Below are 18,716 nucleotides of genomic sequence, written 5' to 3'. Positions count from 1 at the left end.
CCGAAGACTCTGATTGGTCCTTTTCTGAACAACACAAACAAACCCGAACACACGACCTGCGCTCGCCGCGGCGTTCAGCCTCACATCAAAGGGAGTTCTTCTCTCGACCCGCCTCTAAACGCCTTGTTTGCTGTCCAGGCTTTTCTCCCTCAACTGAGTGACATCACATGAAACACATTCGCTCTTACAGTCCAATCAGAGCACAGTTCGGGAGGCGTGTCTTCAGGAGGCGTGTCTTCGGGGGCTTGTCTTCAGGAGGCGTGTCTTCGGGGGCGTGTCTTCAGGAGGTGTGTCTTCAGGAGGTGTGTCTCCGAGAGGCGTGTCTTCAGGAGGCGTGTCTTCGGGGGCGTGTCTTCAGGAGGCGTGTCTTCGGGGGCTTGTCTTCAGGAGGCGTGTCTTCGGGAGGCGTGTCTTCAGGAGGCGTGTCTTCGGGGGCGTGTCTTCAGGAGGCGTGTCTTAAAGAGACAGACGCTGAAATGAGGCATGGAGGCAGAAGAGAGCAGTTTGTGGTGCTTTAATGTTCATTAATCAGCTTCATCATGACATAAAAAGATTAACAGTTCTGACAACCAAAAATACTCTGAATGTGAATTTATTCAAAGTTCTCAGAGCTGATGTCTGATGATCCCACAACGACCAGAACCAATTTGGAATAGTTTCAAACAGGTTATTGGTTGGTTTTAGACCTCTGGTTGTAACTAACTTCAGATTTCTGGTACTTTCAGACGAGCTTTGGAGCTTCTTGGAGGTGTTTCCATAGTTTCTCTGAGGACTCTTTGGGTCAGGCTATGTGCTGCAGAACTCCTGGTGGTTCCAGTGTGAGAGTCTGACCAGGTGTTGCATTGTCCTGGATCAGAACATCTCACATCCTCCTGTGAACAGCAGGGTGAAGCCTGACCGTGTGCTCAAAGGTCCGATGAACATGAATGAGAAGTTTACACCATTCAGGAAATGTTCTGGACATCAGAGAGTCTGTTGTCATGTGACAAAAGCTTCAATAAATAAACTGTACAATATTTACACAAACAGGCTTCAGACGACACTCAGAAACAGTTTGATTTATTCCTGTTGGTTTGACTTCAGACACGATGAACATGATCAGATCCGAGTCGGTTCAGGTTCAGGTTCAGGTTCTGGTTCTGGTTCAGGTTCAGGTTCTGGTTCAGGTTCAGGTTCAGGTTCTGGTTCAGGGTCAGGTTCTGGTTCAGGTTCTGGTTCAGGTTCTGGTTCTGGTTCTGGTTCAGGGTCAGGTGTTGGAGGACATTCCCACCAACAGAACCGGTTCAGTTCTGTTTCCTGAACCAGTTCAGTTCTGTTTCCTGAACCGGTTCAGAGCCACTCTGAAACCAAACCCCGAAGAGTCGACAGTGTTTAAACCAGCTGGGCTCATCCAGTCACAGGTTCTGGTTCTGAGGTTTCAGAGTTCTGATCCATTTCTAAAATCAGGTGTTTGAGAGTGTCGACTGAAGGAAAACTCACAGGACACGCCCATCCAGAGGTGGATTGTGGGTAGTGGTGAGGAACCATCTGATCAGACTGACATCACAGTTCAGGTGCATGCTGGGAGATTCAGAGCAGCAGGATCCCAGTTCAGAGCTGAACCAGAGGAGCCACGACCTTTGACCTACTCTCTCTGTTCTTCTCATGCTCGCGCATCAGCCTAAATGACCTCCGTGTTGAGTTTCTTCTTCTGTGGTTCTGCTGCGTTCAGGAAGCTGATCCGACACTGCTGCTCGTCACTTTGCGCTCCCCGGCTGCCGGGTTCACCTCGCAGTGAGGCTGGCGGTGATGACCAGCAGGGGGCGTGGCCACAGTCCCTGCAGTGACCCTGCAGGAGAAGGGCGGCGGTCAGCACCACCGCGCCCAGCGTCATCCCGGCCAGCACGAGCACGATGATGAACTGCATTCCTGAGAGGCTGGAGGCGCTGCGCTCGCTCACCGTCACCTTCACCGACCTGTCGTCATTCCGACTGCTGTTCCTCCACGCGCCGCCGCCCTCCCACCCGAGCGTGGTCCAGCCAGGTTGGGTGGCATTGCGGTGTCTCAGCGGCGTCTCGCAGGTGGCGCCGGTGAAGCTGGGCCGGCAGACGCAGTGGAAGCCTCCAGCACGATCCAGGCAGCGGCCGCCGTTCAGGCAGGGCCGGCTGGCGCAGTCATCCAGGTTGATGGAGCAGAAGCGTCCAGTGAACCCGGCGGGACAGACGCACGAGAAGCGGTTGACGCCGTCCAGGCAGGTGGCGCCGTTGGCACACGGCATCATCAGACAGTCGTCCATATTGTTCTCACAGCGTGGCCCCGTGAAGCCGGCGAGGCAGTGACACGTCAACTCCTCTGCGAAACCATCGGCGTCATCACACAGACCGCCATTTTTACACAGAGACCTGCAGCCGCGAGAGAAGAAGAAGAAGAGTTGAAACGCCTCAAATGAGCTGAGGTGGTCTGTGGTCACTCTTTAAACCCCTCAGACGGTCTTTAAACCCCCTCAGATGGTCTTTAATGGGGGCTGGATAGTGTAGTGGTATGATTACCACCCTTCATGTGGGAGACCTGAGTTCAAATCTCCTGCATGAAAGGTATTACCTCCAGTAGGGTCCCTAGGCAACACCCCCCTACCCCATCTGCCTTCCCGTGTAAGTCGCCTTGGATAAAAGCGTCTGTCAAATGCATAAACATGAATATAAACCTCCTCAGATGTTTTTTAAACCCACCCAATGGTCTCTAAACACCCTCATATAGTTTTAACCCCCTCCATTGGTCTTTAAACCCCCTCCATTGGTCTTTAAACCCCCTCTAATGGTCTTTAAACCCCCTCCATTGGTCTTTAAACCCCCTCTAATGGTCTTTAAACCCCCTCCATTGGTCTTTAAACCCCCTCAGACGGTCTTTAAACCCCCTCTAATGGTCTTTAGACCCCCGCAGATGGTCTTTAAACCCCTCCATTGGTCTTTAAACCCCCTCTAATGGTCTTTAAACCCCCTCAGATGGTCTTTAAACCCCTCCATTTGTCTTTAAACCCCTCAGACGGTCTTTAAACCCCCTCAGATGGTCTTTAAACCCCCTCTAATGGTCTTTAAACCCCCTCAGATGGTCTTTAAATCCCCTCATATAGTTTTTAACTCCCTCAAATGGTTTTTAAATCCCTCCAGTTGTCTTCAAACTCCCTTACATGGTCTTTAGACCCCCGCAGATGGTCTTTAATGGGGGCTGGATAGTGTAGTGGTATGATTACCACCCTTCATGTGGGAGACCTGGGTTCAAATCTCCTGCATGAAAGGTATTACCTCCAGTAGGGTCCCTAGGAAAGACCCCCCCTACCCCATCTGCCTTCCCATGTAAGTCGCCTTGGATAAAAGCGTCTGTCAAATGCATAAACATGAATATAAACCTCCTCAGCTGTTTTTTAAACCCACCCAATGGTCTCTAAACACCTTCATATAGTTTTAACCCCCTCTTTAAACCCCTCCATTTGTCTTTAAACCCCCTCAGATGGTCTTTAAACCCCTCCATTTGTCTTTTGGAGATGGTGTAACCTGGTGTGTTGTCTACCTGTCTTCCCGTTTCTGTTGAGCCACACAGCGGTCTAAATAGTCTTATCTTAATATCATATACTGCGTATTTGATAAAAATGCACTGATATAGGATTTTCCAGTGTTCCACATTGAGCTGCTGGTCAAGTTGTTCACAGCAGCCGTAACTTCTGTTCAAAGTTTTAAAGTCTAACCCACAGAAAACCGCTGAGCTCACACTGATTTCAACACTTCCTACGCTCTGATCTATGAGGTGACGAGAGGTCACCTCCTGGGACCAGTTCAGGTCCAAGGAGTCGGTACCGACAGGAACACACACCTCCTCTGGTGACACGGTCCGGTCCTCCGCTGGCAGTTTGGGCCGTGGAAGCCTTCAGGACACAGACAGGTGAAGTCTCCACTGTCCTCCATCACACAGGTGGCGCCGTTCTGACATGGCTGCTGCTGCGAGCAAACGCTCAGATCTGTAACCACCACAAGCCACACGTCAGCACGCAGAACCACGTTCTCAGAGAGAACCTCGCCTTCGGAAACAACGAGTAAAAAGGTCCAATAAGAGAGCGAAGCCTGAAGGAACCTGGTTCCTTTCAGGTGAATCTGAAAAACCTTTGCATTTAGCTGCAGATCTGAAACGTTTCAGGTGAATTTTAAAGCCCATTTTGTAATGTTTCCATTCATTTCTTTAATTCTTCCATATTCACCTGTGTCTCCTCACCTTCTGCAGTACATTCACAATGACTCCGGTTAGGGTTACCTTACCCTAACCCTAACCCAATGACTCCGGTTAGGGTTAGGGTTACCTTACCCTAACCCTAACCTAGCTAACCCTAACCCTAACCCAATGACTCTGAAGGGTGTCATAAAGCTGCACTGGGTGAAAATATTCAGTGAAAACCGGTGTAGGATGTGCCGTTAAAGCGTGTTTTCCCATCCCTTTGGAGGTGTGTGGGCATACATGACATGTTTCCCTTCATCCTGTGCCAGTTCATCTTATTCTTACGGTTAACCTCGAATCGGTTTTGTATTCTTTGTTTATTTCCATTGTCTCGCTTTATGTTATTCTGATACTTTGTCTTCCTTGAAGGAGTCATTTTCCTCCGTGTATTTGGGTTGAAGTCCTACTTTGGTCGTGACGACTATGTCTTGCTTTATGTGAGGATTTATAAGCACGGGTTGGTCGGAGGCAGTAATCTGGGTTTAAGACCCATCCCACATGAGGTTTTCTGTTGCTCTATCACTCACAAATGTTAAGAATGGATAGGTTTAGTGAGAGGTGGCACATTATGCTATTCCTTCACCTTCCTACCAACAGTTCTTCATCTTACATTTTCTAACTTTGACACCACCGATTGCACCTGATCTGGAGTGTCTGGTTTGTCCCGGTAAACCAGCTAAATCTGGTACAATTCCTATCTGTCAGTCGATAAAATGCAGAACAAAAACAAACAAACAGTATGTGTTGTGTATCAAAATGTGTCGCAAACACATTCCTCTACATCACTGCTCTTAACATTCAGAAAGTAACAACAGACGGATTCATGTCCATTCAGTCTTTCAAAAGCAGGAACTGGCTTCAGCTCAGTATCACAGCTGGTCCCAGGAAGTGACCTCATTCAGGAAGTGACCTCATTCAGGAAGTGACCTCACTCAGGAAGAGACCTCACTCAGGAAGAGACCTCACTCAGGAAGTGACCTCACTCAGGAAGAGACCTCACTCAGGAAGTGACCTCACTCAGGAAGTGACTCATTCAGGAAGTGACCTCATTCAGGAAGTGACTCATTCAGGAAGTGACCTCATTCAGGAAGTGACCTCACTCAGGAAGTGACCTCATTCAGGAAGTGACCTCACTCAGGAAGTGACCTCACTCAGGAAGTGACCTCACTCAGGAAGTGACCTCATTCAGGAAGTGACCTCATTCAGGAAGTGACCTCACTCAGGAAGTGACCTCACTCAGGAAGTGACCTCATTCAGCTTAATGCACCCTCAGGGATGAGCTTGTGGGACAGCTGATGTCTCACCTTTGTCACAGAACCGGCCTCCCCAGCCCGGCTCACAGCTGCACTGCCACGGCTGCAGGCAGGAACCGTGCACGCAGCCGGGCATCGGCACACAGCGGTCGCACTGCTCGCCATCCCAGCCGGGGTCACACCTGGAAAGGAGACACAGAAGAAATGAGCTGGGAACAGAAGGTAAGAAAGAAAGAAACAGGAATGAAACTTTGGGATCAAAGTCGAATTTGACCCGTCCAGTTTTCCACGCTCCGACAGAGACGCTGAGCAGAGGATGTATTGATCACTGATTGACTGACTGACTGATGATGTCACACCTGCAGACTCCGGACTCGTCACAGCGGCTGTTGGTGAGGTTGCAGCTGCAGTCGCTTTCTGCAGGAAAAAGAAGAAGAAGGAGACCACAGATCAGAGGCTGATCAACAGTCTGATCAGGAATCAGTTTGTTCTGTTTGTGAAACAGAGAAACAGAAGCGGGTCAAACTGTCTGAACTTTAAGGTTTGACTTGTTTTAGGCCCTGCTGTCGAACCCTCCCTGGTTCTCCGCCCGCTGCAGGTGAGACGCTCATCTGTAGTCAAGTCTGCTGATTTAAAGGAGCACTTCAGGGACTCCCTCTTTGTCTGAACCAAGGCTCATTTCTGTGGGAAAGCTGCGTTCCTGCAGTTCAGTCCAGAAATATCCGACTTTCCCACCAGCACCTGAATGCCTCCCACGTCTGATAAATGATGGATTTATTCTCTTTCTCTTCAGACAGGAAGTGTTTTAGCAGGAATATTTGGCACGTGTTTGGACCACAGACCCTGACCTCTGACCTCAGAGTGCCTGTGATCTGAAGCTGCGGCGGATCGAGTGTCGGCTGGAACGCACGACTGTTTTCAAAGAGGCTGAAACTAAAGAATCCTTCTCTGGATTTCAACAGCCATCGCTGCTGGAACAACAAACAGCGACACCGAACGCCACGCTGAGGTCGCGTGCCGAAAGCCGACCGGCTCGGGCTCGACGACCCACCGATGACCCGAGACACGTCCTGACAGCTGAGGCTCAAACGCCCCACAGTTTAGCAGCCAGAGGTCAGGGGTCAGACTGAATCATTCTAATGAATCTCTATTTCTGCTCATCGTGCAGCTTGGTGGACAGCAGGAAGAAGCTGAGCCGCAGCTTTAAACGGGACGGCTGCTCGGCTGCTCTCTGATTGGTCGGGTGGGGTTCTGTGGTGAAACAGAAACAGAAGCTGGTGGTAAGGCTGCGGCCACAGGAACCTGATCTGTTGCAGCTCTTCATGTGAGTCCTCAGCAGAGAGGCCAGGAGGTCACGCTGCCTTCCAGGGTCCACAGAAAGCAGGAAACTGCAGCTTCATGGTGAGGGGAGCGTGGTCTGATGAACTGTCCTGCTCCATGTTCCTGCTCCATGTTCCTGCTCCATGTTCCTGCTCCATGTTCCTGGTTCCTGTTCCTGCTCCATGTTCCTGCTCCATGTTCCTGCTCCATGTTCCTGGTTCCTGCTCCATGTTCCTGCTCCATGTTCCTGCTCCATGTTCTTGCTCCATGTTCCTGCTCCATGTTCCTGCTCCATCTTCCTGCTCCATGTTCCTGGTTCCTGCTCCATCTTCCTGCTCCATGTTCCTGGTTCCTGCTCCATGTTCCTGGTCCATGTTCCTGCTCCATGTTCCTGGTTCCTGCTCCATGTTCTTGCTCCATGTTCCTGCTCCATGTTCCTGCTCCATGTTCCTGGTTCCTGCTCCATGTTCCTGCTCCATGTTCCTGCTCCATGTTCCTGCTCCATGTTCTTGCTCCATGTTCCTGCTCCATGTTCCTGCTCCATCTTCCTGCTCCATGTTCCTGGTTCCTGCTCCATCTTCCTGCTCCATGTTCCTGGTTCCTGCTCCATGTTCCTGCTCCATGTTCCTGCTCCATGTTCCTGGTTCCTGCTCCATGTTCTTGCTCCATGTTCCTGCTCCATGTTCCTGCTCCATGTTCCTGGTTCCTGCTCCATGTTCCTGCTCCATGTTCCTGCTCCATGTTCCTGCTCCATGTTCCTGCTCCATGTTCCTGCTCCATGTTCCTGCTCCATGTTCTTGCTCCATGTTCCTGCTCCATGTTCCTGCTCCATCTTCCTGCTCCATGTTCCTGGTTCCTGCTCCATGTTCCTGCTCCATCTTCCTGCTCCATGTTCCTGCTCCATGTTCCTGCTCCATGTTCCTGTTCCATCTTCCTGTTCCATGTTCCTGCTCCATGTTCCTGCTCCATGTTCCTGCTCCATGTTCCTGTTCCATCTTCCTGTTCCATCTTCCTGTTCCATGTTCCTGCTCCATGTTCCTGCTCCATGTTCCTGTTCCATCTTCCTGTTCCATCTTCCTGTTCCATGTTCCTGCTCCATCTTCCTGCTCCATGTTCCTGCTCCATGTTCCTGTTCCATCTTCCTGCTCCATGTTCCTGCTCCATGTTCCTGTTCCATCTTCCTGCTCCATGTTCCTGCTCCATGTTCTTGCTCCATGTTCCTGCTCCATGTTCCTGCTCCATGTTCCTGCTCCATGTTCCTGGTTCCTGCTCCATGTTCCTGCTCCATGTTCCTGCTCCATGTTCCTGCTCCATGTTCCTGGTTCCTGCTCCATGTTCCTGCTCCATGTTCCTGCTCCATGTTCTTGCTCCATGTTCCTGCTCCATGTTCCTGGTTCCTGCTCCATGTTCCTGCTCCATCTTCCTGCTCCATGTTCCTGCTCCATGTTCCTGCTCCATGTTCCTGTTCCATCTTCCTGCTCCATGTTCCTGTTCCATGTTCCTGCTCCATGTTCCTGCTCCATGTTCCTGCTCCATGTTCCTGGTTCCTGCTCCATGTTCCTGGTTCCTGCTCCATGTTCCTGCTCCATGTTCCTGTTCCATCTTCCTGTTCCATGTTCCTGCTCCATGTTCCTGCTCCATGTTCCTGCTCCATGTTCCTGTTCCATCTTCCTGCTCCATGTTCCTGTTCCATCTTCCTGTTCCATGTTCCTGCTCCATGTTCCTGCTCCATGTTCCTGCTCCATGTTCCTGTTCCATCTTCCTGCTCCATGTTCCTGTTCCATCTTCCTGTTCCATGTTCCTGCTCCATGTTCCTGCTCCATGTTCCTGCTCCATGTTCCTGCTCCATGTTCCTGCTCCATGTTCCTGGTTCCTGCTCCATGTTCCTGCTCCATGTTCCTGCTCCATGTTCCTGCTCCATCTTCCTGTTCCATGTTCCTGCTCCATGTTCCTGCTCCATCTTCCTGCTCCATGTTCCTGCTCCATGTTCCTGCTCCATGTTCCTGCTCCATGTTCCTGCTCCATGTTCCTGTTCCATGTTCCTGCTCCATCTTCCTGCTCCATGTTCCTGGTTCCTGCTCCATGTTCCTGCTCCATGTTCCTGCTCCATGTTCCTGCTCCATGTTCCTGCTCCATCTTCCTGCTCCATGTTCCTGCTCCATGTTCCTGCTCCATGTTCCTGGTTCCTGCTCCATGTTCCTGCTCCATGTTTCTGGTTCCTGCTCCATCTTCCTGCTCCATGTTCCTGCTCCATGTTCCTGCTCCATGTTCCTGCTCCATGTTCCTGCTCCATGTTCCTGCTCCATCTTCCTGGTCCTGCCTCCTGGTTTCTTCATCTCTGCTCTGTTGTTTCTCAGCTCCTTGGTTTAGTCTCGGTTCTGTGTTCCTGGTTGATATTTGAGTTTTCAGGCCTCAGTGTTGGATTCTTATTTCTGGTCATTACCCCTGAGCTGTCCTCAGCTCGGCTTTAGTGGATAGTTTCCTGGCTTTCTGTACAATAACAACTGAAGTTCCCCCATCTGTTGGCCTCCAGACTGCTGATTTCAGTCCACAGCCTTCCACTCAGTGGCACCGCTGCAGTTCTCATCCTGGACAGTAGGTGTCACTGCTGAGGGAATAACTCGCCTGCCGTGACCACCGGAAAGTCACGAGGAAGTCGGTCAGGACTGTGACCATGGAGCCCACTTTGATGGTGCCGCGTTAATCATTATGTTTGAACTAAAATACAGAGAATTTAATTCCTTGCTGTCTGAATCCCATTTGGGTCTAAATATAAAAGCTAGGATCTGAGTCACTGGACGCCGCTTCAGCAGAACTTTCCAGACTTTCTGTGACTGATGGAAGCTGTGAAACGGTAAATTAAATGTTAGACTCCCCATGTGACCAGTGCTGCTGCTGAAGGGCGATGATGTAACGCTTCAGTTCAAGTTCTGTCTGTGGCTCAAACATAAAGCATGTGAGGGAGGCACGGGTCGGGTTTTAACTTCTCATCTCTTATTATCTCACTTTTATTGACTGTTTCTGATCTAAAATACTTTTTTTTTTTAATTATTATTTTAGTGAAGTTCTAGGTCGCAGTTACAGCGTCCTGCCATCAGGGGGTGCTGCAGCTTTCATTCACAGACATGGCTGAAGTTTCAGCTTTTTGTTTCACGTGATGTTTTCTAACATTTCGAACAGCTGTCTGATAACTTCTGCCAGGGTTCCACAGCTTCTGCCAGGGTTCCACAGCTTCTGCCAGGGTTCCACAGCTTCTGCCAGGGTTCCACAGCTTCTGCCAGGGTTCCACAGCTTCTGCCAGGGTTCCACAGCTTCTGCCAGGGTTCCACAGCTTCTGCCAGGGTTCCACAGCTTGCGTTCCACAGCTTCTGCCAGGGTTCCACAGCTTCTGCCAGGGTTCCACAGCTTCTGCTAGGGTTCCACAGCTTCTGCCAGGGTTCCACAGCTTCTGCCAGGGTTCCACAGCTTCTGCCAGGGTTCCACAGCTTCTGCCAGGGTTCCACAGCTTCTGCCAGGGTTCCACAGCTTCTGTCAGGGTTCCACAGCTTCTGCCAGGGTTCCACAGATTCTGCCAGGGTTCCACAGCTTCTGTCAGGGTTCCACAGCTTCTGCCAGGGTTCCACAGCTTCTGCCAGGGTTCCACAGATTCTGCCAGGGTTCCACAGCTTCTGCCAGGGTTCCACAGCTTCTGCCAGGGTTCCACAGCTTGCGTTCCACAGCTTCTGCCAGGGTTCCACAGCTTCTGCCGGGGTTCCACAGCTTCTGCCAGGGTTCCACAGCTTCTGCCAGGGTTCCACAGCTTGCGTTCCACAGCTTCTGCCAGGGTTCCACAGCTTGCGTTCCACAGATTCTGCCAGGGTTCCACAGCTTCTGCCAGGGTTCCACAGCTTCTGCCAGGGTTCCACAGCTTGCGTTCCACAGCTTCTGCCAGGGTTCCACAGCTCGCGTTCAAAAGCTTCTGCCAGGGTTCCACAGCTTCTGCCAGGGTTCCACAGCTTCTGCCAGGGTTCCACAGCTTCTGCCAGGGTTCCACAGCTTCTGCCAGGGTTCCACAGCTTCTGCCAGGGTTCCACAGCTTGCGTTCCACAGCTTCTGCCAGGGTTCCACAGCTTCTGCCAGGGTTCCACAGCTTCTGCTAGGGTTCCACAGCTTCTGCCAGGGTTCCACAGCTTCTGCCAGGGTTCCACAGCTTCTGCCAGGGTTCCACAGATTCTGCCAGGGTTCCACAGATTCTGCCAGGGTTCCACAGATTCTGCCAGGGTTCCACAGCTTCTGTCAGGGTTCCACAGCTTCTGCCAGGGTTCCACAGCTTCTGCCAGGGTTCCACAGCTTCTGCCAGGGTTCCACAGATTCTGCCAGGGTTCCACAGCTTCTGCCAAGGTTCCACAGCTTCTGCCAGGGTTCCACAGCTTCTGCCAGGGTTCCACAGCTTGCGTTCCACAGCTTCTGCCAGGGTTCCACAGCTTCTGCCGGGGTTCCACAGCTTCTGCCAGGGTTCCACAGCTTCTGCCAGGGTTCCACAGCTTGCGTTCCACAGCTTCTGCCAGGGTTCCACAGCTTGCGTTCCACAGATTCTGCCAGGGTTCCACAGCTTCTGCCAGGGTTCCACAGCTTCTGCCAGGGTTCCACAGCTTGCGTTCCACAGCTTCTGCCAGGGTTCCACAGCTCGCGTTCAAAAGCTTCTGCCAGGGTTCCACAGCTTCTGCCAGGGTTCCACAGCTTCTGCCAGAGTTCCACAGCTTCTGCCAGGGTTCCACAGCTTCTGCCAGGGTTCCACAGCTTCTGCCAGGGTTCCACAGCTTCTGCCAGGGTTCCACAGCTTCTGCCAGGGTTCCACAGCTTGCGTTCCACAGCTTCTGCCAGGGTTCCACAGCTTGCGTTCCACAGCTTCTGCCAGGGTTCCACAGCTTCTGCCAGGGTTTCACAGCTTCTGCCAGGGTTCCACAGCTTCTGCCAGGGTTCCACAGCTTCTGCCAGGGTTCCACAGCTTCTGCCAGGGTTCCACAGCTTGCGTTCCACAGCTTCTGCCAGGGTTCCACAGCTTGCGTTCCACAGCTTCTGCCAGGGTTCCACAGCTTGCGTTCCACAGCTTCTGCCAGGGTTCCACAACTTCTGCCAGGGTTCCACAGCTTCTGCCAGGGTTCCACAGCTTGCGTTCCACAGCTTCTGCCAGGGTTCCACAGCTTCTGCCAGGGTTCCACAACTTCTGCCAGGGTTCCACAGCTTCTGCCAGGGTTCCACAGCTTCTGCCAGAGTTCCACAGCTTGCGTTCCACAGATTCTGCCAGGGTTCCACAGCTTCTGCCAGGGTTCCACAGCTTGCGTTCCACAGCTTCTGCCAGAATTCCACAGCTTCTGCCAGGGTTCCACAGCGTCTGCCAGGGTTCCACAGCTTCTGCCAGGGTTCCACAGCTTCTGCCAGGGTTCCACAGCTTCTGCCAGCGTTCCACAGCTTCTGCCAGGGTTCCACAGCTTCTGCCAGGGTTCCACAGCTTCTGCCAGGGTTCCACAGCTTCTGCCAGGGTTCCACAGCTTCTGCTAGGGTTCCACAGCTTCTGCCAGGGTTCCACAGCTTCTGCCAGGGTTCCACAACTTCTGCCAGGGTTCCACAGCTTCTGCTAGGGTTCCACAGCTTCTGCCAGGGTTCCACAGCTTCTGCCAGAGTTCCACAGCTTCTGCCAGGGTTCCACAGCTTGCGTTCCACAGCTTCTGCCAGAGTTCCACAGCTTCTGCCAGGGTTCCACAGCTTCTGCCAGGGTTCCACAGCTTGCGTTCCACAGCTTCTGCCAGAGTTCCACAGATTCTGCCAGGGTTCCACAGATTCTGCCAGGGTTCCACAGCTTCTGCCAGCGTTCCACAGCTTGCGTTCCACAGCTTCTGCCAGGGTTCCACAGCTTCTGCCAGGGTTCCACAGCTTTTGCCAGCGTTCCACAGCTTCTGCCAGGGTTCCACAGCTTCTGCCAGCGTTCCACAGCTTCTGCCAGGGTTCCACAGCTTCTGCCAGGGTTCCACAGCTTCTGCCAGGGTTCCACAGCTTCTGCCAGGATTCCACAGCTTCTGCCAGCGTTCCACAGCTTGCGTTCCACAGCTTCTGCCAGCGTTCCACAGCTTGCGTTCCACAGCTTCTGCCAGGGTTCCACAGCTTCTGCCAGGGTTCCACAGCTTCTGCCAGGATTCCACAGCTTCTGCCAGCGTTCCACAGCTTGCGTTCCACAGCTTCTGCCAGGGTTCCACAGCTTCTGCCAGGGTTCCACAGCTTCTGCCAGGGATCCACAGCTTCTGCCAGGGTTCCACAGCTTCTGCCAGGGTTCCACAGATTCTGCCAGGGTTCCACAGCTTCTGCCAGGGTTCCACAGCTTTTGCCAGCGTTCCACAGCTTCTGCCAGAGTTCCACAGATTCTGCTAGGGTTCCACAGCTTCTGCCAGGGTTCCACAGCTTCTGCCAGGGTTCCACAGCTTCTGCTAGGGTTCCACAGCTTCTGCCAGGGTTCCACAGCTTCTGCCAGGGTTCCACAGCTTCTGCCAGGGTTCCACAGCTTCTGCCAGGGTTCCACAACTTCTGCCAGGGTTCCACAGCTTCTGCCAGGGTTCCACAGCTTGCGTTCCACAGCTTCTGCCAGAGTTCCACAGATTCTGCCAGGGTTCCACAGCTTCTGCCTGGGTTCCACAGCTTCTGCCAGGGTTCCACAGCTTCTGCCAGGGTTCCACAGCTTGCGTTCCACAGCTTCTGCCAGGGTTCCACAGCTTCTGCCAGGGTTCCACAGCTTGCGTTCCACAGCTTCTGCCAGGGTTCCACAGCTTCTGCCAGGGTTCCACAGCTTCTGCCAGCGTTCCACAGCTTCTGCCAGGGTTCCACAGATTCTGCCAGGGTTCCACAGCTTGCGTTCCACAGCTTCTGCCAGGGTTCCACAGCTTCTGCCAGGGTTCCACAGCTTCTGCCAGGGTTCCACAGCTTCTGCCAGGGTTCCACAGCTGGGACCTCTCTCAGGGTTCTGATTACCCCGGCAGTCGGGTCACTACCTCTGTGAGCCGTCGGTTCTTCACATTTTAACCCGTAAGTTTGTGAATATTTGACAGAGTTCTGGTTCTGTCTGTTACTGCTGAGCTGGTCATGTGACCTACCTTCACCTGAGCAGGGGGGGCAACATGTGACCTACCTTCACCTGAGCAGGGGGGGCCATCATGTGACCTACCTTCACCTGAGCAGGGGGGGGCAACATGTGACCTACCTTCACCTGAGCAGGGGGGGGCGATCATGTGACCTACCTTCACCTGAGCAGGGGGGGGCAACATGTGACCTACCTTCACCTGAGCAGGGGGGGGCAACATGTGACCTACCTTCACCTGAGCAGGGGGGGGCCATCATGTGACCTACCTTCACCTGAGCAGGGGGGGGCCATCATGTGACCTACCTTCACCTGAGCAGGGGGGGCGATCATGTGACCTACCTTCACCTGAGCAGGGGGGGGCGATCATGTGACCTACCTTCACCTGAGCAGGGGGGGGCGATCATGTGACCTACCTTGACCTGAGCAGGGGGGGGCGATGAGGACGAGGCCGGCGCAGGTCAGCAGCAGGGCGGCCGGCGCTCCGAGCACCGACATGTCAGCCAGGCCTGAAACAGAAGAGGCAGGAGGTGAGGTCAGCCTGATGAGCTCATGCAGGCAGGTGAGCTGGAGTGGGGGGGGACTATCAGCTGGCTCCTGATTGGTTCCAGCTGCTCTCACTAAGGTCCACCGCAGGCGGAACAAACAGCAGTTCTGACCCAGGTCAGGTCATGTGACACGCAGGTGCTCCTACCTGTAATATGCTTCCCGCGCTCCCGCGGCTCCTGGATCTTCCTGGCTGCTTCCTGCTGGCTCTGCGGTTCAGCCCGTTGCCGTGGAGACGGACCTCTGGCTCTGCTGTCAGGCGGGAAACAACGAGCAGGATCATTTTTCCAGAGATTACAGCGAGGAACACAACCTCCGCACGGACAGGAGCCGACATGCAGGATCACTGTTTGTGTGGCTGGCATACCACAGCGCGCACACACAGCTTTTATTTCAGCGTGTTTGCTCGAGAAAGAGAAGAATGAGGGGAGTGTGTGTGAGAAAGGAAAGCAACAGGTGGCCATTTAATGCCGCACAGTGTGCTGGAAGCCGTCCATGACTCGCTGCATTCCTCCGCTGAGGCTCCGCAGCTCTGCTGCTTCCTGAGCTTCAGCCCCTCACTGAGAGGCCTTTACTGCAGGAAAATAATGTATAAACTGAGGGAAACACTCTAAGATCCGCCTTTACTGCAGGAAAATAATGTATAAACTGAGGGAAACACTCTAAGATCCGCCTTTACTGCAGGAAAATAATGTATAAACTGAGGGAAACACTCTAAGATCCGCCTTTACTGCAGGAAAATAATGTATAAACCGAGGGAAACACTCTAAGATCCGCCTTTACTGCAGGAAAATAATGTATAAACCGAGGGAAACACTCTAAGATCCGCCTTTACTGCAGGAAAATAATGTATAAACTGAGGGAAACACTCTAAGATCCGTCTGTACTGAGGGAAAATAATGTATAAACCGAGGGAAACACTCTAAGATCCGCCTTTACTGCAGGAAAATAATGTATAAACTGAGGGAAACACTCTAAGATCCGTCTGTACTGCAGGGAAATAATGTATAAACTGAGGGAAACACTCTCAGATCCGTCTGTACTGCAGGAAAATAATGTATAAACTGAGGGAAACACTCTAAGATCCGCCTTTACTGCAGGAAAATAATGTATAAACTGAGGGAAACACTCTAAGATCCGCCTTTACTGCAGGAAAATAATGTATAAACTGAGGGAAACACTCTAAGATCCGCCTGTACTGCAGGAAAATAATGTATAAACTGAGGGAAACACTCTAAGATCCGCCTGTACTGCAGGAAAATAATGTATAAACCGAGGGAAACACTCTAAGATCCGCCTTTACTGCAGGAAAATAATGTATAAACTGAGGGAAACACTCTAAGATCCGCCTTTACTGCAGGAAAATAATGTATAAACCGAGGGAAACACTCTAAGATCCGCCTTTACTGCAGGAAAATAATGTATAAACTGAGGGAAACACTCTAAGATCCGCCTTTACTGCAGGAAAATAATGTATAAACCGAGGGAAACACTCTAAGATCCGCCTTTACTGCAGGAAAATAATGTATAAACTGAGGGAAACACTCTAAGATCCGCCTGTACTGCAGGAAAATAATGTATAAACTGAGGGAAACACTCTCAGATCCGCCTTTACTGCAGGAAAATAATGTATAAACTGAGGGAAACACTCTCAGATCCGTCTGTACTGCAGGAAAATAATGTATAAACTGAGGGAAACACTGTAAGATCCGCCTTTACTGCAGGAAAATAATGTATAAACTGAGGGAAACACTCTAAGATCCGCCTGTACTGCAGGAAAATAATGTATAAACTGAGGGAAACACTCTAAGATCCGCCTTTACTGCAGGAAAATAATGTATAAACTGAGGGAAACACTCTAAGATCCGTCTGTACTGCAGGAAAATAATGTATAAACTGAGGGAAACACTCTAAGATCCGCCTTTACTGCAGGAAAATAATGTATAAACTGAGGGAAACACTCTAAGATCCGCCTTTACTGCAGGAAAATAATGTATAAACTGAGGGAAACACTCTCAGATCCGCCTTTACTGCAGGAAAATAATGTATAAACCGAGGGAAACACTCTAAGATCCGCCTGTACTGCAGGAAAATAATGTATAAACTGAGGGAAACACTCTCAGATCCGCCTTTACTGCAGGAAAATAATGTATAAACTGAGGGAAACACTCTAAGATCCGCCTGTACTGCAGGAAAATAATGTATAAACTGAGGGAAACACTCTAAGATCCGTCTGTACTGCAGGAAAATAATGTATAAACTGAGGGAAACACTCTAAGATCCGCCTTTACTGCAGGAAAATAATGTATAAACTGAGGGAAACACTCTAAGATCCGCCTTTACTGCAGGAAAATAATGTATAAACTGAGGGAAACACTCTAAGATCCGCCTGTACTGCAGGAAAATAATGTATAAACTGAGGGAAACACTCTCAGATCCGCCTTTACTGCAGGAAAATAATGTATAAACTGAGGGAAACACTCTCAGATCCGTCTGTACTGCAGGAAAATAATGTATAAACTGAGGGAAACACTGTAAGATCCGCCTTTACTGCAGGAAAATAATGTATAAACTGAGGGAAACACTCTAAGATCCGCCTTTACTGCAGGAAAATAATGTATAAACTGAGGGAAACACTCTAAGATCCGCCTGTACTGCAGGAAAATAATGTATAAACTGAGGGAAACACTCTCAGATCCGCCTTTACTGCAGGAAAATAATGTATAAACTGAGGGAAACACTCTAAGATCCGCCTTTACTGCAGGAAAATAATGTATAAACTGAGGGAAACACTCTAAGATCCGCCTTTACTGCAGGAAAATAATGTATAAACTGAGGGAAACACTCTAAGATCCGCCTGTACTGCAGGAAAATAATGTATAAACTGAGGGAAACACTCTAAGATCCGCCTGTACTGCAGGAAAATAATGTATAAACTGAGGGAAACACTCTCAGATCCGTCTGTACTGCAGGAAAATAATGTATAAACTGAGGGAAACACTCTAAGATCCGCCTTTACTGCAGGAAAATAATGTATAAACTGAGGGAAACACTCTAAGATCCGTCTGTACTGCAGGAAAATAATGTATAAACTGAGGGAAACACTCTAAGATCCGCCTGTACTGCAGGAAAATAATGTATAAACTGAGGGAAACACTCTAAGATCCGTCTTTACTGCAGGAAAATAATGTATAAACTGAGGGAAACACTCTAAGATCCGCCTGTACTGCAGGAAAATAATGTATAAACTGAGGGAAACACTCTAAGATCCGCCTGTACTGCAGGAAAATAATGTATAAACTGAGGGAAACACTCTCAGATCCGTCTGTACTGCAGGAAAATAATGTATAAACTGAGGGAAACACTCTCAGATCCGCCTTTACTGCAGGAAAATAATATATAAACTGAGGGAAACACTCTAAGATCCGCCTTTACTGCAGGAAAATAATGTATAAACTGAGGGAAACACTCTAAGATCCGTCTGTACTGAGGGAAAATAATGTATAAACTGAGGGAAACACACTAAGATCCGCCTTTACTGCAGGAAAATAATGTATAAACTGAGGGAAACACTCTAAGATCCGCCTTTACTGCAGGAAAATAATGTATAAACTGAGGGAAACACTCTAAGATCCGTCTGTACTGAGGGAAAATAATGTATAAACTGAGGGAAACACTCTAAGATCCGCCTTTACTGCAGGAAAATAATGTATAAACTGAGGGAAACACTCTCAGATCCGCCTTTACTGCAGGAAAATAATGTATAAACTGAGGGAAACACTCTCAGATCCGCCTTTACTGCAGGAAAATAATGTATAAACTGAGGGAAACACTCTCAGATCCGCCTTTACTGCAGGAAAATAATGTATAAACTGAGGGAAACACTCTAAGATCCGTCTGTACTGCAGGAAAATAATGTATAAACTGAGGGAAACACTCTAAGATCCGCCTGTACTGCAGGAAAATAATGTATAAACTGAGGGAAACACTCTAAGATCCGTCTGTACTGCAGGAAAATAATGTATAAACTGAGGGAAACACTCTAAGATCCGTCTGTACTGCAGGAAAATAATGTATAAACTGAGGGAAACACTCTAAGATCCGCCTTTACTGCAGGAAAATAATGTATAAACTGAGGGAAACACTCTAAGATCCGTCTGTACTGCAGGAAAATAATGTATAAACTGAGGGAAACACTCTAAGATCCGCCTTTACTGCAGGAAAATAATGTATAAACTGAGGGAAACACT

At 50.4% G+C, this 18,716-nt stretch overlaps 1 protein-coding gene across 1 annotated transcript; it reads right to left on the bottom strand.

The window, feature by feature from the left end:
- Positions 1–1,636: 1,636 nt before the first annotated feature.
- On the bottom strand, positions 1,637–14,418 carry dlk2 (delta-like 2 homolog (Drosophila)). The gene is made up of 8 exons (XM_072391436.1): positions 14,337–14,418; positions 12,867–12,939; positions 6,481–6,572; positions 6,344–6,394; positions 5,855–5,912; positions 5,547–5,677; positions 3,847–3,991; positions 1,637–2,381 (listed from the first exon to the last, which is right to left on the bottom strand). Exons 1-8 carry the CDS (start codon positions 14,416–14,418, stop codon positions 1,661–1,663), a joined length of 1,353 nt encoding a protein of 450 aa, XP_072247537.1. The 3' UTR covers positions 1,637–1,660.
- Between the last annotated feature and the right edge of the window lie 4,298 nt (positions 14,419–18,716).

Source organism: Leuresthes tenuis, unplaced genomic scaffold (assembly GCF_036924035.1).
Source record: "Leuresthes tenuis unplaced genomic scaffold, fLeuTen1.0.hap1 SCAF_8, whole genome shotgun sequence".
Taxonomy (NCBI): domain Eukaryota; kingdom Metazoa; phylum Chordata; class Actinopteri; order Atheriniformes; family Atherinopsidae; genus Leuresthes; species Leuresthes tenuis.
This window is presented reverse-complemented; position numbering and strand designations above follow the sequence as displayed.

Bases quoted from the DNA above. Each gene is read 5' to 3' on its own strand.
- dlk2 (XM_072391436.1), bottom strand. From the start codon at position 14,418: ATGTCGGTGCTCGGAGCGCCGGCCGCCCTGCTGCTGACCTGCGCCGGC. The intron at 12,940-14,336 runs GTAGGTCACATG...GAACCCTGGCAG, and splicing joins CCCCCCCTGCTCAGGTCAAG to AAGCTGTGGAACGCAAGCTG. The intron at 5,678-5,854 runs GTGTGACATCAT...TCTCCTTTCCAG, and splicing joins GACGAGTCCGGAGTCTGCAG to GTGTGACCCCGGCTGGGATG.